The 20,089-nt window shown below is 48.7% G+C and overlaps 2 protein-coding genes across 5 annotated transcripts in view; one reads left to right on the forward strand and one right to left on the reverse strand.

Moving 5' to 3' along the window:
• Nucleotides 1-14,102, reverse strand: part of PUDP (pseudouridine 5'-phosphatase) — a 131,959-nt gene extending 117,857 nt beyond the window's left edge. For both annotated transcript variants that reach the window (XM_068532750.1, XM_068532749.1), the window contains exon 1: nucleotides 14,009-14,102. In XM_068532750.1, coding sequence (XP_068388851.1) covers nucleotides 14,009-14,078 — 70 coding nt within the window. In that variant the 5' untranslated portion in view covers nucleotides 14,079-14,102. The remainder of the gene's footprint in view (nucleotides 1-14,008) is intronic.
• Nucleotides 13,543-20,089, forward strand: part of STS (steroid sulfatase) — a 182,944-nt gene continuing 176,397 nt past the window's right edge. For 2 of the 3 annotated variants that reach the window (XM_068532744.1, XM_068532748.1), the window contains exon 1: nucleotides 13,831-14,039. The gene's annotated coding sequence lies outside the window, so the exon portion shown is untranslated. Of the gene's footprint in view, nucleotides 13,613-13,830; nucleotides 14,040-20,089 lie in introns of those variants that run through there. The other variant, XM_068532747.1, reaches the window with a different exon arrangement.

The raw sequence follows: 20,089 nt of genomic DNA on the forward strand, positions 1-20,089 counted from the left end.
TGCAAAATCTAATCAGCTGGGTGGGAAAAGGCCTTCTCTAATGGACAGGCACCTCTTGACCCCCAAAACTTTCACAGAGATGTTTAAGGGAAGGCAAGGTACTGAATCAGTGTTCGTGTGTTATCTATTACTTTATTACTTGTACCCTTTAATGGAATTTGGCCTACTGGGGCAACAACGCTGTAAATAAACTTTGAAATACACACTGGAATTACTAATTTTCACTAACAATTTAAGACTACATTATTGCAACTCCCTTGGAACAGTCAAGTGAACTTTGCGTTCATCATAAACTTCATTTACTAGGCTTAAAATGATCTCTGGCTATTCAGAAAGGTTCTGCTAACGTTAATTCAGAAGAGGGAAGTATGGAACAAGGAAATAAAACATACTAGCTTTATAAATGGAGCTTAACAAGCACAAAGGTGTTTCAGTTGATTAAAAAATGTGTAAACAGAGTCAAACGCTGTCATGGCCTCTTCACAGTGATGATTAACGTCTACCAGATTTGTCAACAGAATAAGCAGAAATTAAGTGTTTAAGGGACAGGTAGGCTTTTCTAAAGACCCAGTGTACAGGAGCCAACTCCGCACACAAGCAGCCGCATCAGTAATATTAAGCCCCCGTGATACGCGGCCCCCGTGTGTGTGTGTCTGTGACGTGAGAAGAGCGGAGGGTGAGAAAGGGCTGGAATCCCAGGGCATCGCAGGCGGAGAGGCGGAGAGGCGGGGCCCGGGGCAGAATGATGCTCCTGGCGCTCCCAGAATGGAGATTCCCATCATCAGGAGGAGGGTGGGTGGGCGCGCTGGGAAACAAGACACCTCTATAGGTGCGGGATGGCTTTTCTGGACGTGGGTCTGGGTATCTAGCTTCCACCTGTGAGATCTGTATCTGGGGAAACACGTTCTGATTATCCGAGCACCGGACGCCTACGTTATTTTTAGGCCCTTCTTTTACACGCTAGTGTCCGTGCCAATCAATAATGACGTGGACAAAGTTCAGGCAGCCGTCAGGTGAAAGAGAAGGGCCCATGGCGATCGCTGCTGGAGTAGCAAGAGTATGTACGTGTCGGATCATTTTCCGGGACAACTGCCACACCCCGCTAGCCAGCTCCCAGCCTGTAAGCCGCAGCCATCCACGCCATCCACAGTGCCTTTGTATGGCATCCCCTGCCTGCGAGGCTGTGCAACGGCTGGGAGGTAAGGCCTACGTTCCTGCGTCTGGCACAAGGCTCACCACGCCCCGTCCCCTTCCTGAGACCTCCGCTCCCACCTTTCAGCGGGCAAGGAGCCTCTTCTCCAGCCCCTGCTCTCTCAGACTTACACACAGTGCCCTGCTGGCCTGGGATCCTCTCAGCCCTTCCTGCTGCCCCACCCAGCCGACTCCTACAGCCCTGCCCCAAGGCTGGGGACGGACCCAGTCTCCCGGGAGGCACCCTGGACCTCAGCCCGCTTCCTCTGCCCGGCTCCCAGGGAACTGGGTCAGCTCAGCAGATTCGTGACGAGGCAGCAGGACAGAAAACGTCTGCCCCCTGCAGCCCGCCTCCACGGCACCCCTGCGTGGCCTTGTATCCTTGCCCTGCACCGGTCTCGGTACCCGGCGTCGATGGGCCTGCTACGAAAGCCTGTGGGACTCAGGAAGCGAAACAGGGCCCTGAACACCTCTCTCTCCTTGACAGCCCGGTGGACCCCTCCTGTAACACTTTTCTGAAATCCCCTTTGAACGTAAAGCTCTATCCCCAGAAAAACACTCAACAGCCAGGCGGACGGACCTGGCTACAGGCTGGCAACGTTAAGCCACATCAATTCCTTGGGTGGCTGGCCCAAATCACCCAGGAGCCAACTCAAAATGCTTTTAAAAAGAGGCTGCTCTCAGACTGTTGAACAAGATGAGTGCCGAGATATGGCTCGAACTTCCAGAAAGGAACGCGTTGGTCGGGCTGTACCTGGCAGACAGAGATGATTTACATTGTTTGTGTTATGACCACACAGACGAGCGCGCACACACACACATAACTCAGCACACGGGACAGAGCGTCAGATGTGGGACAGGTAGAGTCAAGGGTTACGTTTATGGGCACGAATGCCTTTTCTCTCGGCAAGTATTTAGGGACCAGCTTACACCCAGATTGCTCTGACAAGGGGACGTAGGACCATTCTGGGGATAAACTCCTGGTGAGCTGTATCCTCTCGGCAAAGCCTTCTTCACACACATACAATGGGCATGGAACACGGCTTGCCATCTCGCCAACATGAGCACCAAAACTCAACCGCCGCCACTGACGTTTCTGGAAGTGACAGAACTGCCTGTGAGCACGCCTGAGTCTGGTGAATCACTGCCTCTTTTTCTCGAGCTGCGAGAAGAGGCGGGGGGCAACACCTGTCAGGCACTGCCTCTGAGGTTAAGTCGCTTGACCTCAGGAAGCCTCGGTTCCCTACCTGCAAAATGGGCAAAGCCGAGACGGCCAGAACGGAGTGCCGTCGGCCTGCTGCCAGGGAAACAGGCGAGGCGGGCAAGGTGCGCACAGCAGCGCGGGGCACGTGGTGAAGGCTCGTGGTAAATATTCACCGTTACCACAGAGGATGGAGACGGAGGGCCTGAAGAAAGGCGGCGGCAGCTGAAGGACACAAACGCGGCTCTGAATATGTAGGAATCAGTACTGGCATGTTGGGGGCGGGGTGGGGGGGGAGGGAGGACCGGAAGACGGGAAGGTCACTGCCAGTCTCTAATGCGGGCCGCTCATGGGGCGCGCAAGACGGCAGACGTGGGGGAGAGCTCTGGGCTCAGCTTGAAACCCGGGGCTTGGGTGCGACCTCTGGGTGGAATAGCCCGCGGTCACTGGGAAGTGTGGACGGAGGCCCGAGAGCAAGAGCGGTCACTGAGGCCGTGCGTCCACAAGAGATCTCCGAGAGACGGGGTCCACAGCCCAGTCCAGGGCCCCGCACAGGGGTGGAGAGGAGGACAGACAGATGAGGAGAAGTGAAGCCATGGAGACAGATCCCCCAGGACGGAGTGGGGCAGTGGCCCATGAAGCAGAAAGTTCTGGAAACATAAGAAAAGATGCCAAGCGGTCTGGCAACACGGAAGTCACTGCTCCCTTCGTGCAAATGACATCCATGGGCTGCAGGTGGAAGGCAGTTTGTGCGCAGGATGCGGCAATGAGGGAGCAGAGGTTTTGTTTATTTTTTTATATTTATGGCTGCGTTGCGTCTTCGTTGCTGCGCACGGGCTTTCTCTAGTTGCGGTGAGCGGGGGGCTACTCTTCGCTGCGGTGCGTGGGCTTCTCATTGCGGTGGCTTCTCTCGTTGCGGAGCACAGGTTCTAAGCACGCGGGTTTCAGTAGTTGTGGCGCACAGGCTCTAGAGCACAGGCTCAGTAGTTGTGGCGCACGGGCTTAGCTGCTCCACAGCATGTGGGATCTTGCTGGACCAGGGCTTGAACCCACGTCCCCTGCACTGGCAGGCAGATTCTTAACCACTGCGCCACCAAGGAAGTCCGAGAGGTTTTGTTTAAATGACAGATCTAGCACACTTTATGCTGAGATGCAGAAGCATTAGAAGAAGAATAAGAGGAAGGAGAAGAAGGAGCTGCTTACATCCAGAAGAAAAGGCAAGCCTTTCCTCCCTGGAGGAAGGAAGGGCCAGGGCCGAGCCCGGGTGGAGGCACCAGCGATGGGAAGGACAAAAGGATTCCTGCAGAGTCCTGCAAACTCACCCCAAACTAGGGCACCGATGAAGAGGCCAGTGTGTTAGCACACCCTCAAATTCAGGACCCTGACTCTACTCCCAGCCCAACGAGTAGAAACAATATTGTAAATGTCAAGACATATACACTGCACTTATTATTCAGTATTACAGGTGCGATTACATAAAGATACTAAGTTCACAGAAGGGCCATCTGTTCACTAAGTGACGATGTTCCTTTACTTGATCTAATAATAAATATTAATGGTATTAAGAAGGGCTGCATCATATTCTGGATGATTAAATCTCTTTTGCAAAGTCACGTTAAACAGTGCGGTAAGGGCCTTGGGTCAGCTAGCATGTGATCTTGGATCTGATTGTTTTTATATCTTAATAAGGCGCTGAAGTCCCAGAAGATGTCCCGCACCATGTGTGATGTACTGAAGGTGGGAGCGGGCAGGACCCTGGGGAGAACACCGGGGGATGGGGAATTTCACCAAGTCAGCAGGTAGAGCAAGTACCCCGGGGCGAGGTGAACCAGGCTTCATCCAAGCAGCACCTAACGTTTTCAGTCAGCCAAGGGGGTTGTGGGCAGTCTCCTCATCGCCCATCTGAGATAAAACTAAAGCACTAGGCATCAGCTACCCGGCCTTTAAGGAAGGACTCCCACTGGCACCTGTACCAGTGAGGGCTGCCCGGCAATAGAGGCGTCCGGGAGTTCTGACACGACACCAGTGCTGCCCACAGAGATACACAATGAAACGACCAAGTAGGAGGGACCAGGCCCGATTTTCACTGGGCTCTCCAGCTAGCTCACCGGGTTGTCGAAACACATCTCAAATTCGACTAGAATTCCACTCTGCGAAGCCAGTCGCTTGAACCTACCACTTTAAAAGCTGATGTGTGGTCATCAAGATGTCGGTACCAAGGTCAAAATATACAGTGGCACAAGGCAGTAATTCAGCTGGACTTGAAGGTTGCCTTGATTATATATAGTCTTCATGCAAAAAAATAAACGTTGTCAATGTAACCCAAAGGAAATGCTTTGTGGTAAGATAAATAAGGGAAATAAGAGATGCGGAGAGAAAACAGGAACGTACTAGGGGACCGACTGAAATTGATGACTACTTGTGGCCAGAAGAGAAATACGAATAACACCTTGCTGGCACAAAACATTTCTTCAGTAACCAAGTGACTTTCCTTTTTTTACAGCAAGAGCAGAAAGGTTTCCAAGCCACTGAAACTGAGATGAACAAGGGAAAGAGAACCCCGTCTAGGTACGAACAGGCAGCTCCCAGGGCCCTCACGCCAGGGACTGCACCAGCCCAGGGAACGTGGACAACGTGCGGGCATCCCTGTAACAACCGTCTCATTACTTCACTCCAGCTCAAGCTCCAACCTCAGGTTTCCCTGGACCTCGGCAGCTGACGAGGAGTAAGGGATGAGAGCAGCCCAGGCCCGCAGCTGCAGACATCTGCTGAGAGCTGCAGGAGAACCAGTCACTGGGGCCCGGGGCTCAGCTGACAGGCTCCAGAGGGACGTGGCTGTCACCAGGTCTCATCAGCACACCGCGTGAGATGCAGGGATTGGTGCAGGTGGCTACTTTGGTAAGTCATTTAGGAAGCTTTTCTTTCTTTTTTTTTTTTTTTTTGAGTGTGATCTCCTGACTAAATATCAGCTGCCATTTTAAGATTCCACCAGAAGAAAATTTGGTACACGAATGTCTTTACAAATGCTGGGGCCCAGGTGCAAGCGCACTGTGAGAAAAAGACAAGGGAGTGGATAGAGAGGATGAGAACAGTGAAGGGGCCTCTTCTTTTCCAAGTGTTTTCTGCTGTCACACGACACCAGGGAATGCACTGCCACCTAAATTCTCCGGGGCCCCGAAGGCTCTGGAACTGTTTATTTTACACTGTTCACGCGAACCTTGTAAAGATGTACGTTTTATATTCTTGTCTCTTCAAATAGAATCGACTGATGACTACTTAATAGTTTGGTTTTGTTTTTCAGTGGTTCATGCTTCAGGCTTAATCCTCCCATTCCTTTTTTTTTTTCTCTTTTTTCAAATATATAGAAAAGTTGAAAGAAGCACAGAAAAGACCCGTATAACCTACATCTGTAAGCAATAAACCTTAAAATGTGCAGGTACTCTGCCATTTATTCCTTCATACCTCTGCATGCTTCATCAAAAAAAGACACTCTTCTACACAGCCATGACTAGCACCAGAACCGGCCAATCAGCAACGAATGAATGACATCATCTAATGAACCACTGCACACCGCATTCTCCAACTGCCCCCAAAATGTCTTTTATAAGATTCCCCCGCCCCCATCTAAGATCCGCTGCATTTGGTACTTAGGTCCCTTTAGCCTCCTGTAAACTAGAGCAGCCCACCCCAGTCATTTCCCGTGACATTTGACATTTTCAACAGTCCACCCAGCAACCTTGCAGAATGCCCTGCATTCTGGATCTGTCCGGTCGTTTCCACATGGTGTCACCTTGCTTGTTCCTCCGTCCCTCCAAACTAGAAAGGACACCCAGAAGTTCGACTGGACTCAGGTAAACTGCTGTGGCAGCACATGGCAGCCAGCGGCTGCCCCGCTGACACAGCTGAGTGGGGTGCGTCGTTTACGCGGTGGCCCCCAGAACTGTCCATCACGAAGGTGCGTGTCCGCCTGTGCTGTGTGTCGGCACCCTGTAGGGGCGGCACTCTGGCACTGTCTGAACACCCTCGCCCCCAATGAACCCAATGGTCTTGGTTTCCACCGGTGCCGCTTGTCTGAAGCATTTACAGTGAGGACTGCAAGATGGTGACCTGACGAATTCTACCATTCTTTCCATATTTATTAACTGGCATTCTCCTGCTCCCCATGCCTCCCCCCTCTCTTTTCTCTTAAGGATCACAACTCACAGATCTCTTTTTTAAAAACTTAGAGTCTTAAGATCCACCACAGTCGTTATTCCTCTGACTTCCGCTCTCCCTGCCTTTCGCCCGTGCGACCGCCGGCCCTGGCTCCGGAAGGGTGCTCACGCTCATCCTGGGCTTCACAGGCCCCAGTCTGGAACTGGTCTCTGCTCCCCAGAGTCTTGGTTCCTTTCCTTGGGTGTGATATTTAGAAATCCAGAACTTAAGCGCTTTTAAGCAGCCATGACTGCTGCTCCAGTGGCGTGGGGAAAATATATAAATGGCGGAGAACACAGAACCACACTGACAAATATACGGCTCTGTTGGAAAGGTTTGCATGGCAAAAGTGGACGCAGTGCAGGCAACCGTATTTGCTTTGATGAATGTATGCTTTCTCATGAGTCTGACGGCAAAGGTGGGGATGCCCTTAGACCCCATCCCCTGCCACCGCTGGGAGAGATCAGGGCACGTGGTCCAAGCCAGGCAGAGCTGCAGGGATGCAAGGGGGCCCATCTCACAGACCCACCCTGGCTTCCTGAGGGTGAGCAGCAGACAGGCAGCCCTCTGCTTCCCCGCAAGCACCCCTGCCCGTCTTTCTGCCTCATGGTTCAGGCCTTCGGGACACACAGGCATTACGGTCACGGCCGATACCGGGTCCCTCAGGCTCCCGACTTCTCACTGAAACACCCCACGCACTACCACGGAAGACAAGAGCTGTCTTGATACGACAAGACTTTACCAGAAGGAGGGCACTGACCACATGGAACATCTACCCGAAAAGCCCGTGAGTTGGTGCAGTATGTTCTTGGCAGAAACGGCTGAGGGAGTCCAAGTGAGGCACGGGCATGATGTCTGGATCAGAGGGAACGCGAGGGATGGAGAACAAGTGAGGTGGCAGCAGGAGGGAAGAAGCAGGCCAATCCGGAAGGCAGAGCAACCTCAGAGAGAACCAGCCTGCGCTCTGCCAAGAGTCCCTCTCACGGCGAAAGCACAGGCCACGCGGCTAGGGGATGGGGCGAGGCTTTCTAGTCCAAAACAGGCTAAAGGGCCACGACTACCCTCTGGACCCCAGTGTGGAAAACACCAGAGAAATATCCGCCAGGCAGAGATCATCCTCACCTCCACCCACATTTCAACACCGCCGTTAATAAGAAGTCCTCTTTTTTTTTAAATACTACTCTCTGCTTGATAAAAGCAAGCTCTTCTCTGCTTCAGAAAACACGTTCACCGCTCAGCCATCTGTTCTCCTGGTCTGCAATATCCACTGTCCTTCTAGCTGCCCTCGAGAGCACATCCTCCCGGTGATTTCAGTGCAAATGACTGCCCTGCCCCTTCTCCTGTCCTTGCCATGTTGACCGCCGGAAGTTACTCAGAGATTCACACGTGTTCTGTGTCCCAACTGGACTCCAAGACCACTACAAAGAAGAGACTTGCTGTGAATCCCCTGCAGCACCCGGCATAGTATATTCCCAACAGGGAAGGAATGAGTGAACTCACCCCTCTAGAGCTGCGTCATCCACCACGGTACCCACAAGTGGCTACTTCAATTAAGTAAAACTAAAAAATGAAGAGTTCAATTCGTCCGCTGCCCTGGCAGCATTTCATGTGCCTGGGTACCCCCTGTGGCTCCCGTCCAGGGCAGCTCAGATCCAAATCATTCCCTCCACGGCAGGCAGTTCTGCCGGGTGGACGTGCTGGTCCAGAGAGCACATCGGTGCCCCGTCCTTGTCAAGGACACGACGATGGCAGCGGAGAGACGGAAGCCTGCTGCTTACTTTGGAATGTGTCTCCAAGGCCCCAAGTAAGCTCAGGTGTGCAAACTATGACCATCTGCTCTAACTTCGCGTACAGACTGGGGAGTGAGCACACTGGGAGTCGAGCAGACTGCGGTTTGCCTCTGGATCCGTTCCTGGTCTCTAGGCCTAGAGAGGCGAGGCAAGGGACATCAGCTGGCTAGCCCAGCGCCAGGAGCAATGCCGATGGAACTGCCCTCCAGGCAAGGGCGTGGAGCAGACCATCCTCACCCCAGGTGTGCGCCCCTCTCTGCATCCTCACCCCAGGTGTGCGCCCCTCTCTGCATCCTCACCCCAGGTGTGTGCCCCTCTCTGCACAGACACTAAGCTACTGACCGCAGGCATGAGAGCGAAGGATGTGTGGGAGCCGCACCTTGAAGGAAGGTGGGCATGTACCTGCCAAACACTCAAAACGTACGTTGAGAGGTGTCAGGATGGCAGTCCACCTCGGCAAAGCCAAAGGGGGAAGACATTTCTTGAGCAGAAATGCATGTGTGTCACAATTATTACGTTTTCAAGAAAATTCTCCTTAGACACCCCAAAGGCAATTTTAAACCACAGACCAGCATTGCCCTCCCCCATTTTAACACAATTAAATGAAGCTTTTAATATATGAAATGCCGGAATTATGAGTCACCGGTATTCACATATACCTGACAGTGAGAGCTTTATCTTCTAACGTAAGCCATTCTGCTATAACACTACTGCACCTTCCAGCTACAGGCTATGTATCCATCACTTTTCAAACACCTCAAACAAAGCTGTGAGAAGTCACCTGGGCACCTGTGTAATGAGTGCTTTTGGTGGACGTTTCTTGGGGGCGTCATCTCCCTTGCTCTTTTACATTGCATTAAATCTCCGTCTACCCCTGAAAAATGACACAGTGTAATGGATAAATTATAGTAACTTAAAAAACGAAAGAAAAAATAAAGGAACAGAATCAGAGAAAGCAGAGAATAATAAGAAAGACAAAAGTGACCAAAGAATCCCCCCACACACAGCTTTCCAAGGAGAAGAAAGGAAAAATAGGTTCGAGAGAGGAAAAAAAAAAGTTTGCACAGCTAAGATTCTAAACAAGAGCACACAATGAGGAGGACGAGGAAGCAAGGAACGGGCACTTTACACCTGCACTGCCAGAAACCTGCTGAATCTTTCAGCCGTGTTACCAGCTGGACCAAACTCCCGCTGATCTGCAGAATTCTGCAATCTTGATCTCACCTTCCTGTTAATCTAGAAACGGGAGCAGCTGTGGTGATAAGAACCGCTAACCGCAGGAACACAGGAAAGGCTGACGCGCCTCAGGTCTATTAGGAGGCACGGCCAGCGGGACCTGAGTTTACCCACCTCGGTCCCCCCTCGAGTGCTTTCTTATTCCTGATGCATTTCCTGACATTCAACATAGTCCCTGGTACCTTCACCTGCCCCTACCAGCGTCTTACTCCAAACTGAGAAAGTACAAGTCAGGGCCCCCTTCTGCGTGGGCTCTGCTCGGCCGCAAGGCCTCAGACTGGCCTCCGAATTTCCGCCACCTCCTGTGCAAATGTAGAAGGGACCTAAATGTCACCTGGTAAGGTGACATCAAACGCGAGCGTGTGCTGTTAGTTCCGGGGCTTGGGGGCAGGGCAGAGAGAAGGGGAACGTGCCGTAGCACAGGTGCCCTGACATCCGTGACGAGACCCCAAGGCACACAACAAGCCAGGGACGGGGTGAGGGTGTCTCTGGGAGCCCCAAGGGCAGACAGTAACCTCACACCGGCCATCCCGAACGAGCGTTTATTCTGCTCCAGCTTCCTGAGACTCTCTGGGAATGTCTGGACTGAGTCAACATTACAGGATAGGAACCAATGGATGCCGAAAAGCTCATCATCTCCACTTTTAAACCTCGTACGTGTTACACAGGGTCAAATACAATGTACGAAAGCTCTTCCAAAAATTCATCTAGGGCGTGTGCTACAGCTGAACAGGGAGATCCTGTGTTTGTCATCAGCTTTGTGGAGGTCCCAGCGTCTACAGAAACCAGCGTAGGTGAGGTGAGCCAGAGGACGACGGGTGACAGCGCATTCCGAGCAGACTGGGCAGGGCTGCGAGCTGCTTCGGTCAACAATGGATCCCTGAGCCCCAGGAGCACCACAAAGGTCCCGCCTCCACTCAGAGTTCACGCTGTACCCTGGGCCCCGAACGGAGAAACGGGCACTTCCACACGGTCTCAAGTGCTATGATTAATATTTGGCAAGCAGGAAGCTGTAGGAGTACAAACAGGTACAAGACAGGGGATCTCTTCCTCTACATGAAGGTGAAGTAGAAGCCAAGTGTCACCCATTAAAATCCTGCCATCTCTGTGTGTTTATGGAGACGTGGTCAATTATAATCGACACTGCAAAGAGTCGTGTTTCCCCTCACAGATCTATCGTATTATTTTTCTGCTTATTTTTTAAACATTTGAAAATAAGCTTTTTATTTTTCCTGATTCTTTAAGGATTTAATTACTGTAACAGACTCCTACAAAGCGTATTTTATGTATACCACATTTTACATATATCAGCATTCCTAATTCTGAATATTCTTAACATCCACCCTCCACCTGGCCCTGTTACCAACAGCAGACATCAGTGAGTTGCTTCCTAAGGCTCTGTACCTGGGTTGTCCCATACGGTAGGCACTGGCCCAACGTGGCAAGTGAACCCACGAAACCTGGCTAGTTTGAGCTGAGATGCCCTGTGAGTGTAAGATACACACAAATTTCAGAGGCTAGGTAACAAAAAGGAACATAAACCGTCTCAACTGTTGTTTTTTATTGATCATGTGTTGAGTAACAATATTTTGGATGTGTCGGGGAAAAAAGTACCATTCAAGTTCATTTCCTCTGTGTCTTTTTGCTTCTTTAATGTTGCTATAACAAAATCTTACATGGTGCTACTCCTATCAGATACCACGACTCTGGACCACCAACTTCTCTTGTCTCTTAAAGAGAATGGTCCTACCTCTTGTGCTCCTAACTTCAGCTATTTAATGAACTAGATAATCTTCCCTATTCAGGAGCTGACATAGTATTTCAAACTTGTATCTTCTTCCTTCAAAATCTTATCCTTGTTCATAAATAATCTCAGTCCCCTTGGTCTCTGTCTCTAAATGGCATTTGAGGGCCAAAATTACTACCTAGCTCACAGCTAATTGTTACCTCTGTCAACAAAAACAGATTCCAAAGATCGAAAGGAAAACAGCATCAAACATTACAAAAGCACCAGAAAGTAACCCTGGGTTTCTGGTCAACATTTCTACAAATATCTCCACTGACCTCCTCATTCTCCTCTGGTAAAACAAGCTTCCCCATGCAACTCTTTGTTTTCAGTTTCACTTCCCTGAGAATACAAGGATTGGGGCTACATTAACAAACAGAACTTCCGGGGGAAATGGATTCACAATTCTGAAAAGCAGGCCCACCAAGAAACACCTCATTATAAACTGATGATACATTGTTATGCAAACAACAGGCGCTTACGAATTAGAACAGGTATAATCAAGTATATATGAGGTAAAGTAGCACATTCTGGAAAGTGGTGTTTTATACCAGACATTTTGTAAAAAAAAAAAAAAAAAAAAAAGAATAAGCAAAGATGCATTTCTGATAAAGTTCTGCAAGGCCTTACTGCCTCAAAGAGTCAGGGCAGAATGAGGTAAAGGGCAGAAAACGAAGGGGGAAAGAAGAGCTAGGTCTTATCTTCCCAAAGGCCACTAATTCTTGTTTCTCTGACCAGTTCAGAGGATTGGGTAACAGTGCCAGACCAATGCTTGATAAACTTTAAACTTGCCTTAACTAGCAAAGAGGAGACCCTGGTTGATAACTACCCCTGCAGGCACCACCACATAAGTCACATTCATGGCTCCGGGGAACAGGTATATGTGTATCTTGAGTGGGGATGAAGCATCAAGCATCAAGCTCACTTAGAAGTCTAATAAATTTAATTTTAATGGGACACCTCAGTTTGTATTAAAATTCATAAGACTCGCAAAACATGTTCTCTGGACTTTTCATTAGAGGATAAGGAACTTATTTGACAATTTAACTTGACCACCTGAGCAGGAAAACGCACGTCTACAAACTCTACTTAGGAATCCCAGAAGCTTTTTGAAATTGAGTCATTTCAGATTTAGTAGCTGCATACACTGTTCTATCCAATTAGTTACCTCTATGCGAATTTATTTTCCCCCTTAGGAACTCATTCGTTTACATCTCTGGGTCCATAAAAATAAGAGACTGTTTTTTGTGTACCTTTAAAAAAAAAAAATCAGTGCCATTACTACAGAACCAGTGAGCCAAATGATCAGGGGGAAAGGTCACACTCCCCCTGTAAAATAAGCACAACATCGCTTATATTTAGAATCAGATCGATCTGGAATCACTTCTCAGCTCTGTTCCTTATTAGCTGTGTGACCTTGGGCAAGTAACTTTACCTCTCTGAGTGGTGCCGATTTTGTTTTTAATTAGTCAGTGCAAACGTCTCCTCTCACCTTGCAGGGTTTTATGAGACTCAGCACTGATGTATGAACACCTCCACCAGGTTAGTAGCCTACGTAAAGCATGCAGACATTTTTAAAGTCCTATGAAGCCCTCCGGAGACAACGAGGTCAGAACGCGTTTCCTAACCCTGTAGCACCGCGTAGTGTCATGAAACATACGCCCAAGCTGTAGGGTAGAGCTCAGAGCAGTTCTCTCTTGAGTTTGAAGTGCAGCGTTTTCAACGAATTCTATCTGAATTCGCCTCAGTGGTGAAGTTCATGCCTACCACCATCGACTACGGGGCTGTTCGGCGCATACAGGATTGTTAACCGCTCAAACCCACAGCACGGGTGTGCACCTCAAACTCTCTGGCACTTGGGTGAAAATGCAGATTCTGATTGGGCAGCTGTGGGGTGGGGACCCGGGCTCTGCACTGCAAAACTGCTGCTCCCCGGTGATGTCCCTGCTAGGAGTCACTTGGACCAGCCAGACCGCTCGCTGAGCAAGGCTCCTCCGCCGCCTCCGCGCTACAGATACTTGGGTCTGGAGCAGTCGCGGTGGCGTGGAGCGGTCCTGTGCACTGCGAGAGGTTCGGCGGCATCCCGGCCGCTGCCCTCTGGACGCCAGTAAACTCCCACCCTCCACCTAGGCCGCCCCAAACGCCTCCAGACGTCGGCAGAGGCCCCCAATTCGGCGGGTGGAGGACCCTGCCCTGTAGGATGCTACGAGCAAGGTGCGTGCACCTCGGGGCAGGCCGGCAGGGATCCTGGAGGCCGGGGTGCAAACGGGGAAATGGAAGCCCGGCTGCGCGCGCAGCGGCCGCGGCCCCCGAGGCCCGACGCCAACCTCCCGCCCGCGCGGTGGTCCCCGAGCACCGCGCCCTCACGCGCCGCCCCCCACGCACTCCGTCCCCACGCGCGGCGCGGCCGCCGGAAGTAAGTGCCACGGGCGCCGTCGACGCCTCAGCCAGGAGCGCGGCCGGCCTGACGTGGGCCCTGCACCCCCGCCGCCCGCCAGCCCGGGGGCCCCCGCACACCGCCCCGCCGCGGCCCCCGCCCCTGAGAGCCTGTGCCCCCCGCCCGCGCCCTCCCCGGAAAGCCCTCGCGGGAGGCGGCCGCAGGCTACCCACCCAGAAGGAGGCCGTCCAGGTCAAAAAGCAGGTGGGTGACGGGACGCAGCGAGTGCAAGGGCGCCGCCATTGTGCCGCCGTCTCGGCCGAGTGGGGGCGGGGAACAGGCGCGCGCACGCGCGCTCCGGGCCTCCGCGCGCTTCCCCGAGCCGTGCTGCGCACGCGCCGCCCCGGGCCTCCTCGCGCCCGCGCCCGGGGACGCTCTCGCGCCCGCGCGCTCCGGGAAGCCCTGTGCGCCCCGAGCCGCTTTGCGCACGCGCGCCTCAAGCGTCCTCGCGCGGCCCCTCAAAAATCGCGCGCCCTGAGCTTCCGCCGTCCGGCGCTTGCCTTCGTCTGGCCTCATTGCGAGGCTCCTGGAATGCGCGCCCGGAGCCGCTCCCGCGCACGCGTGCTCTGGGCCTCACCGGCATGTCCTGCGCACGCGCGCCGAGGACGGTCACCCGTGCCGTCGCCGCGGGGCTAAGTAGTGGCACGCGCGGGCGCGACAAGTTTCTCCGCTTCCACCCTTCCCCCCCTCCCCCCCGCTCACTTCACACCCGTAAACGGGCTGGGATGCTGAGTCAAGGGGCCGAGCAGAGCCGAGTTCCTAATCTGGGTGCCAATGCCTGGCTCGAATTTGGAAAGGGCATGAGGAAGGAGGGCGGGCGTGGAGGGACGACGGCGCATGGGGTTGATGGAAGGAGTGCATAGGTGCTCAGGTTGGCATCCTTGAGAGCCACCAAGTAAATGGGTAGCCAGGTGGCCTAAGTTACGGGGTTCCCCGGTGGCTTCGTCCCGACCCGGAGCGCCCGTCCCTAGACGCCTGGCAGGTTTCTGTTTTAGTGTTGCCCGCCCGGCTCCTTGCGTGCCTCGTAGGGGGCATACGCAGTGGCGCGCGGGTCCGCATCCTTTGCGCCTGTATCCCCCGAGCATCCCTGGCTGGTCCATTCTCCCAGAGCAACCCCACGCCGAAGTTTGATAGGAGAGGGCCGAAATAATAAGACGTTTTAAAATGCTTTGCCGTTTTTGCCTTTATGTCTCATCTGTCTTTGATTGCTCTGAGTTTTCTTTTTTCCCCCCAAACTTTCTGAAGGCAACCTGAAAAGCATTCATTTTTTCGACCACTCTCAGGAATACTTTCCCCCACCCCGTTTCTAGTTAGTGTTAGTTGGCATTGCATATGCATGTTTAAGCATAAAGATAGGATTTTTCAAGAAGCAGAAGTAAAGTTTCAGAGACTTTAAAATCTGAGCGTTGTGTTCCTCCTGGTGAAGTGCGTGAACTGCACTCGGAGGCACCTGAGTTCAGCAAATGTATCAACCATAAGCAGTAAACCTCTGTGCCTTCGTTTCCTCGTGTGTAAAACAGGGGTGTTAAATGACGCAAGGCAGGTCAAGCTGTTGGAATGGCAAATAGTATATGCTCAATTCATTTATGTGTTTTTAGAGCTGTCGCTGTGAGACACATTCCCTGTTTTTACTCCAATCATGATTTCCCATTGAGGACCCTGGACCTCAGAGAAGGCAGTTCATCAACCAGTTAGTGGAGGGACGGTGACCCAAATGTGCTAGGTAGGCTCTTGTATCAAAGCACCACAGACCGGGTAGTCTCAACAACAGGAAGGTATTGCCTCAAGCCAGAAGTCCAAGATCAGGGGGTCAGCAGGGTTAAAGCCTTCTGAGGAAACGATTGGTTCCAGGCCTCTGCTTGGCTTGTACACAGCGGCCTTATTCCTCTATCTCATCATATTGTGTTTTCTCTATGCATCTATTTCTGTGTCTAAATCTCCCCTTTTTATAAGGACATCAGACATATAGGATTGCCACCCAGACTCATGACTACATTCTAAGTTCATTACAAATGTCAAGACCCTGTCTTCAAGTAAGGTCACACTCTGAGGTACTGTGGGTGGGTTAGGACTCCTACACTATTTTTTTTTTTTTTTGAGGGGGACACCATTCAACCTGCAAAAGATTTATTCCACAAATACTGGGCGCATACTGTGTGTCCATGCTCACCTGCTGGAGCCTTTAGAATTCTTGCTCTCAGTTTCTTTCCGTTCTTGGAGACAAATGGACACACAAAGGAGAGAGTTCTTTTTCTCTCCCATGGTAACAATGTGGCATCTGTTCATTCCTTAGATAAAAGGAGCATTTTTATTTATTTATTTATTTATTTTGTGCAGTCTTTTTTTTCTGACAACTTGATTAAGATATAATTCACATACCATACAAATCAGCCATGTAAAATTGTACATTTTAATGACTTTTGATACAGTCACAGAGGTGTGCATCCTTCCCCATAATACGTCAGTGCTACCCTCTCACTTCATCCCAGCTTCCCCTTCCCCTGCCCTATGCTCTCAAGTCTGCTTTCTACGTCTGCGTCTTTATTCCTGCCCTGCCACTAGATTCATCAGTACTGCTTTTTTAAATCGCATATATATGCAGTAGGATACGGTATTTGTTCCTCTTTCTGACTTACGTCACTCTGTATGACAGACTCTAGGTCCATCCACGTCTCTACAAATAACTCAATGTCGTTTCTTTTTATGGCTGAGTAATATTCCATTGTATATATGTACCACATCTTCTTTATCCATTCGTCTGTCGGTGGACACTTAGGTTGCTTCCATGTCCTGGCTATTGTAAATAGTGCTGCGATGAACATTGTGGTATGTGACTCTTTTTGAATTGTGGTTTTCTCAGGGTATATGCCCAGTAGTGGGATTGCTGGGTCATACGGTAGTTCTATTTTTAGTTTTTTAAAGAACCTCCATACTGTTCTCCATAGTGGCTGTATCAGTTTACATTCCTACCAACAGTGCAAGAGGGTTCCCTTTTCTCCACACCCTCTTCAGCATTTATTGTTTGTAGATTTTTTGATGATGGCCATTCTGACCAGTGTGAGGTGATACCTCATTGTGGTTTTGATTTGCATTTCTCTAATTAGTGATGTTGAGCATCTTTTCATGTATTTGTTGGCCATCTGTATGTCTTCTTTGGAGAAATGTCTATTTATGTTTTCCACCCATTTTTGGATTGGGTTGTTTGTTTTTGTGATATTGAGCTGCATGAGCTGCTTGTATATTTTGGAGATTAATCCTTTGTCAGTTGCTTCATTTGCAAATATTTTCTCCCATTCTGAGGGTTGTCTTTTCATCTTATGGTTTCCTTTGCTGTGCGAAAGCTTTTAAGTTTCATTAGATACCATTTGTTTATCTTTGTTTTTATTTCCCTTACTCTAGGAGGTGGGTCACAAAGGATCTTGCTGTCATTTATGTCATAGAGTGTTCTGCCTATGTTTTCCTCTAAGAGTTTTATAGTGTCTGGCCTTACATTTAGGTCTTTAATCCATTTTGAGTTTATTTTTGTGTATGGAGTTAGGGTGTGTTCTAATTTCATTCTTTTACATGTAGCTGTCCTGTTTTCCCAGCACCACTTATTGAAGAGGCTGCCTTTTCTCCATTGTATATTCTTGCCTCCTTTATCAAATATAAGGTGACCATAGGTGCGTGGGCTTATCTCTGGGCTTTCTATCCTGTTCCGTTGATCTATATTTCTGTGTTTGTGCCAGTACCATACTGTGTTGATTACTGTAGCTTTGTAGTATAGTCTGAAATCAGGGAGCCTGATTCCTCCAGCTCCGTTTTTCTTTCTCAAGATTGCTTTAGTTATTCGGGGTCTTTTGTGTTTCCATACAAATTGTAAATTTTCTTGTTCTAGTTCTGTGAAAAATGCCATTGGTAATTTGATAGGGTTTGCACTGAATCTGTAGATTGCTTTGGTTTGTATAGTCATTTTCACAATATTGATTCTTCCAATCCAAGAACATGGTATATCTCTCCATCTGTTTGTATCATCTTTGATTTGTTTCATCAGTATCTTATAGTTTTCTGAGTACAGGTCTTTTGCCTCTTTAGGTACGTTTACTCCTAGGTATTTTATTCTTTTTGTTGTGATGGTAAATGGGATTGTTTCCTTAATTTCTCTTTCTGATCTTTCATTGTTAGTGTATAGGAATGCAATAGATTTCTGTGCATTAATTTTGTATCCTGAAACCTTACCAAATTCATTGATTAGCTCTAGTGGTTTTCTGGTGGCATCTTTAGGATTTTCTATGTATAGTGTCATGTCATCTGCAAGCAGTGACAGTTTTACTTCTTCTTTTCCAATCTGTATTCCTTTTATTTCTTTTTCTTCTCTGATTGCCGTGGCTAGGACTTCCAATACTATGTTGAATAAGAGTGGCGAGAGTGGACATCGTTGTCTTGTTCCTGATCTTAGAGGAAATGCCTTGTTTCACCACTGAGAATGATGTTTGCTGTGGGTTTGTCATATATGGCTTTTATTATGTTGAGGTAGGTTCCCTTATGCCCACTTTCTGGAGAGTTTTATCATAAATGGGTGTTGGATTTTGTCAAAAGCTTTTTCAGCATCTGTTGAGATGATCATATGGTTTTTATTCTTTAATTTGTTAATATGGTGTATCACATTGCTTGTTATGCATATACTGAAGAATCCTTGCATCCCTGGGACAAATCCCACTTGATCATGGTGTCTGATCCTTCTAGTGTGTTGTTGGATTCTGTTTGCTAGTATTTTGTTGAAGATTTGTGCATCTATATTCATCAGTGATACTGGTCTGTAATTTTCTTTTTTTGCGGTATCTTTGTCTGGTTTTGGTATCAGGGTGATGGTGGCCTCATAGAATGAGTTTGGGAGTGTCCCTTCCTCCGCAGTTTTTTGGAAGAGTTTGAGAAGGATGGGTGTTAACTCTTCTGTAAATGTTTGATAGAATTTGCCTGTGAAGCCATCTGGTGCTGGACCTTTGTTTGTTGGAAGATTTTAAATTGCGGTTTCAATTTCATTACCTGTAATTGCTCTGCCTATATTTTCTAATTCTTCCTGGTTCAATCTTTGAAGGTTGTATTCTTCCAAGAATTTGTCCGTTTCTTCCAGGTTTTCCATTTTATTGGCATATAGTTGCTTGTAGTAGTCTCTTATGATCCTTTGTATTTCTGTGGTGTCAGTTGTAATCTTTCCTTTTTAATTTCTAATTTTACTAATTGAGTCCTCTTCCTTTTTTTCTTGATAAGTCTGGCTAAAGGTTTATCAATTTTGTTTATCTTCTCAGAGAACCATCTTTTAGTTTTGATTGATCTTTGCTGTTGTTTCCTTCATTTCTTTTTCATTTATTTCTGATCTGATCTTTATGATTTCTTTCCTTCTGTTAACTTCGGGTTTTCTTTGTTCTTCTTTTTCTAATTGCTTCAGGTGTAAAGTTAGATTGTTTATTTGAGATTTTTCTTGTTTCTTGAGGTGAGCTTGAATTTTATGAATTTCCCTCTTAGAAATGCTTTTGCTGCATCCCGTAGGTTTTGGATCGTCATGTTTCTGTTGTCAGTTTTTTCTAGGTATTTTCTAATTTATTCTTTGATTTCTTCAGTGATCTCTTCGTTATTTAGCAGTGCACTGTTTAGCCTCCACGTATTTGTGTTTTTCACTGTTTTTTTTTTCCAGTAATTGATTTCTAATCTCATAGCTTTGTGATCAGAAAAGTTGCTTGATACGATTTCAATTTTCTAAAATTTTCCAAGGCTTGATTTGTGACCCAAGATGTGATCTATTCTGGAGAACATTCCGTGTGCACTTGAGAAAAAATTGTATTCTTCCACTTTCGGGTGGAATGTCCTAAAAATATCAATTAAATCTATCTGGTCTATTGTGTCATTTAAAGCTTGTGTTTCCTTATTTATTTTCTGTCTGGATGGTCTGTCTATTGGTGTAAATGGGGTGTTAAAGTCCCCCAATATTATTGTGTTACTCTCGATTTCTCCTTTTATGGCTGTTAGCATTTGCCTTATGTATTGAGGTGCTCCTATGTTGGGTGCATAAATATTTACAATTGTTATGTTTTCTTGTTGGATTGATCCGGTGATCATTATGCAGTGTCCTTGCTTACCTCTTGTAACAGTCTTTATTTTAAAGTCCATTTTATCTGTTATGAGTATTGCTACTCCAGCTTTCTTGTGATTTCCATTTGCATGGAATATCTTTTTCCATCCCCTCACTTTCAGTCTGTATATGTCCCTATGTCTGA

Source organism: Eschrichtius robustus, chromosome X (genome assembly GCF_028021215.1).
Source record: "Eschrichtius robustus isolate mEscRob2 chromosome X, mEscRob2.pri, whole genome shotgun sequence".
Lineage (NCBI taxonomy): Eukaryota > Metazoa > Chordata > Mammalia > Artiodactyla > Eschrichtiidae > Eschrichtius > Eschrichtius robustus.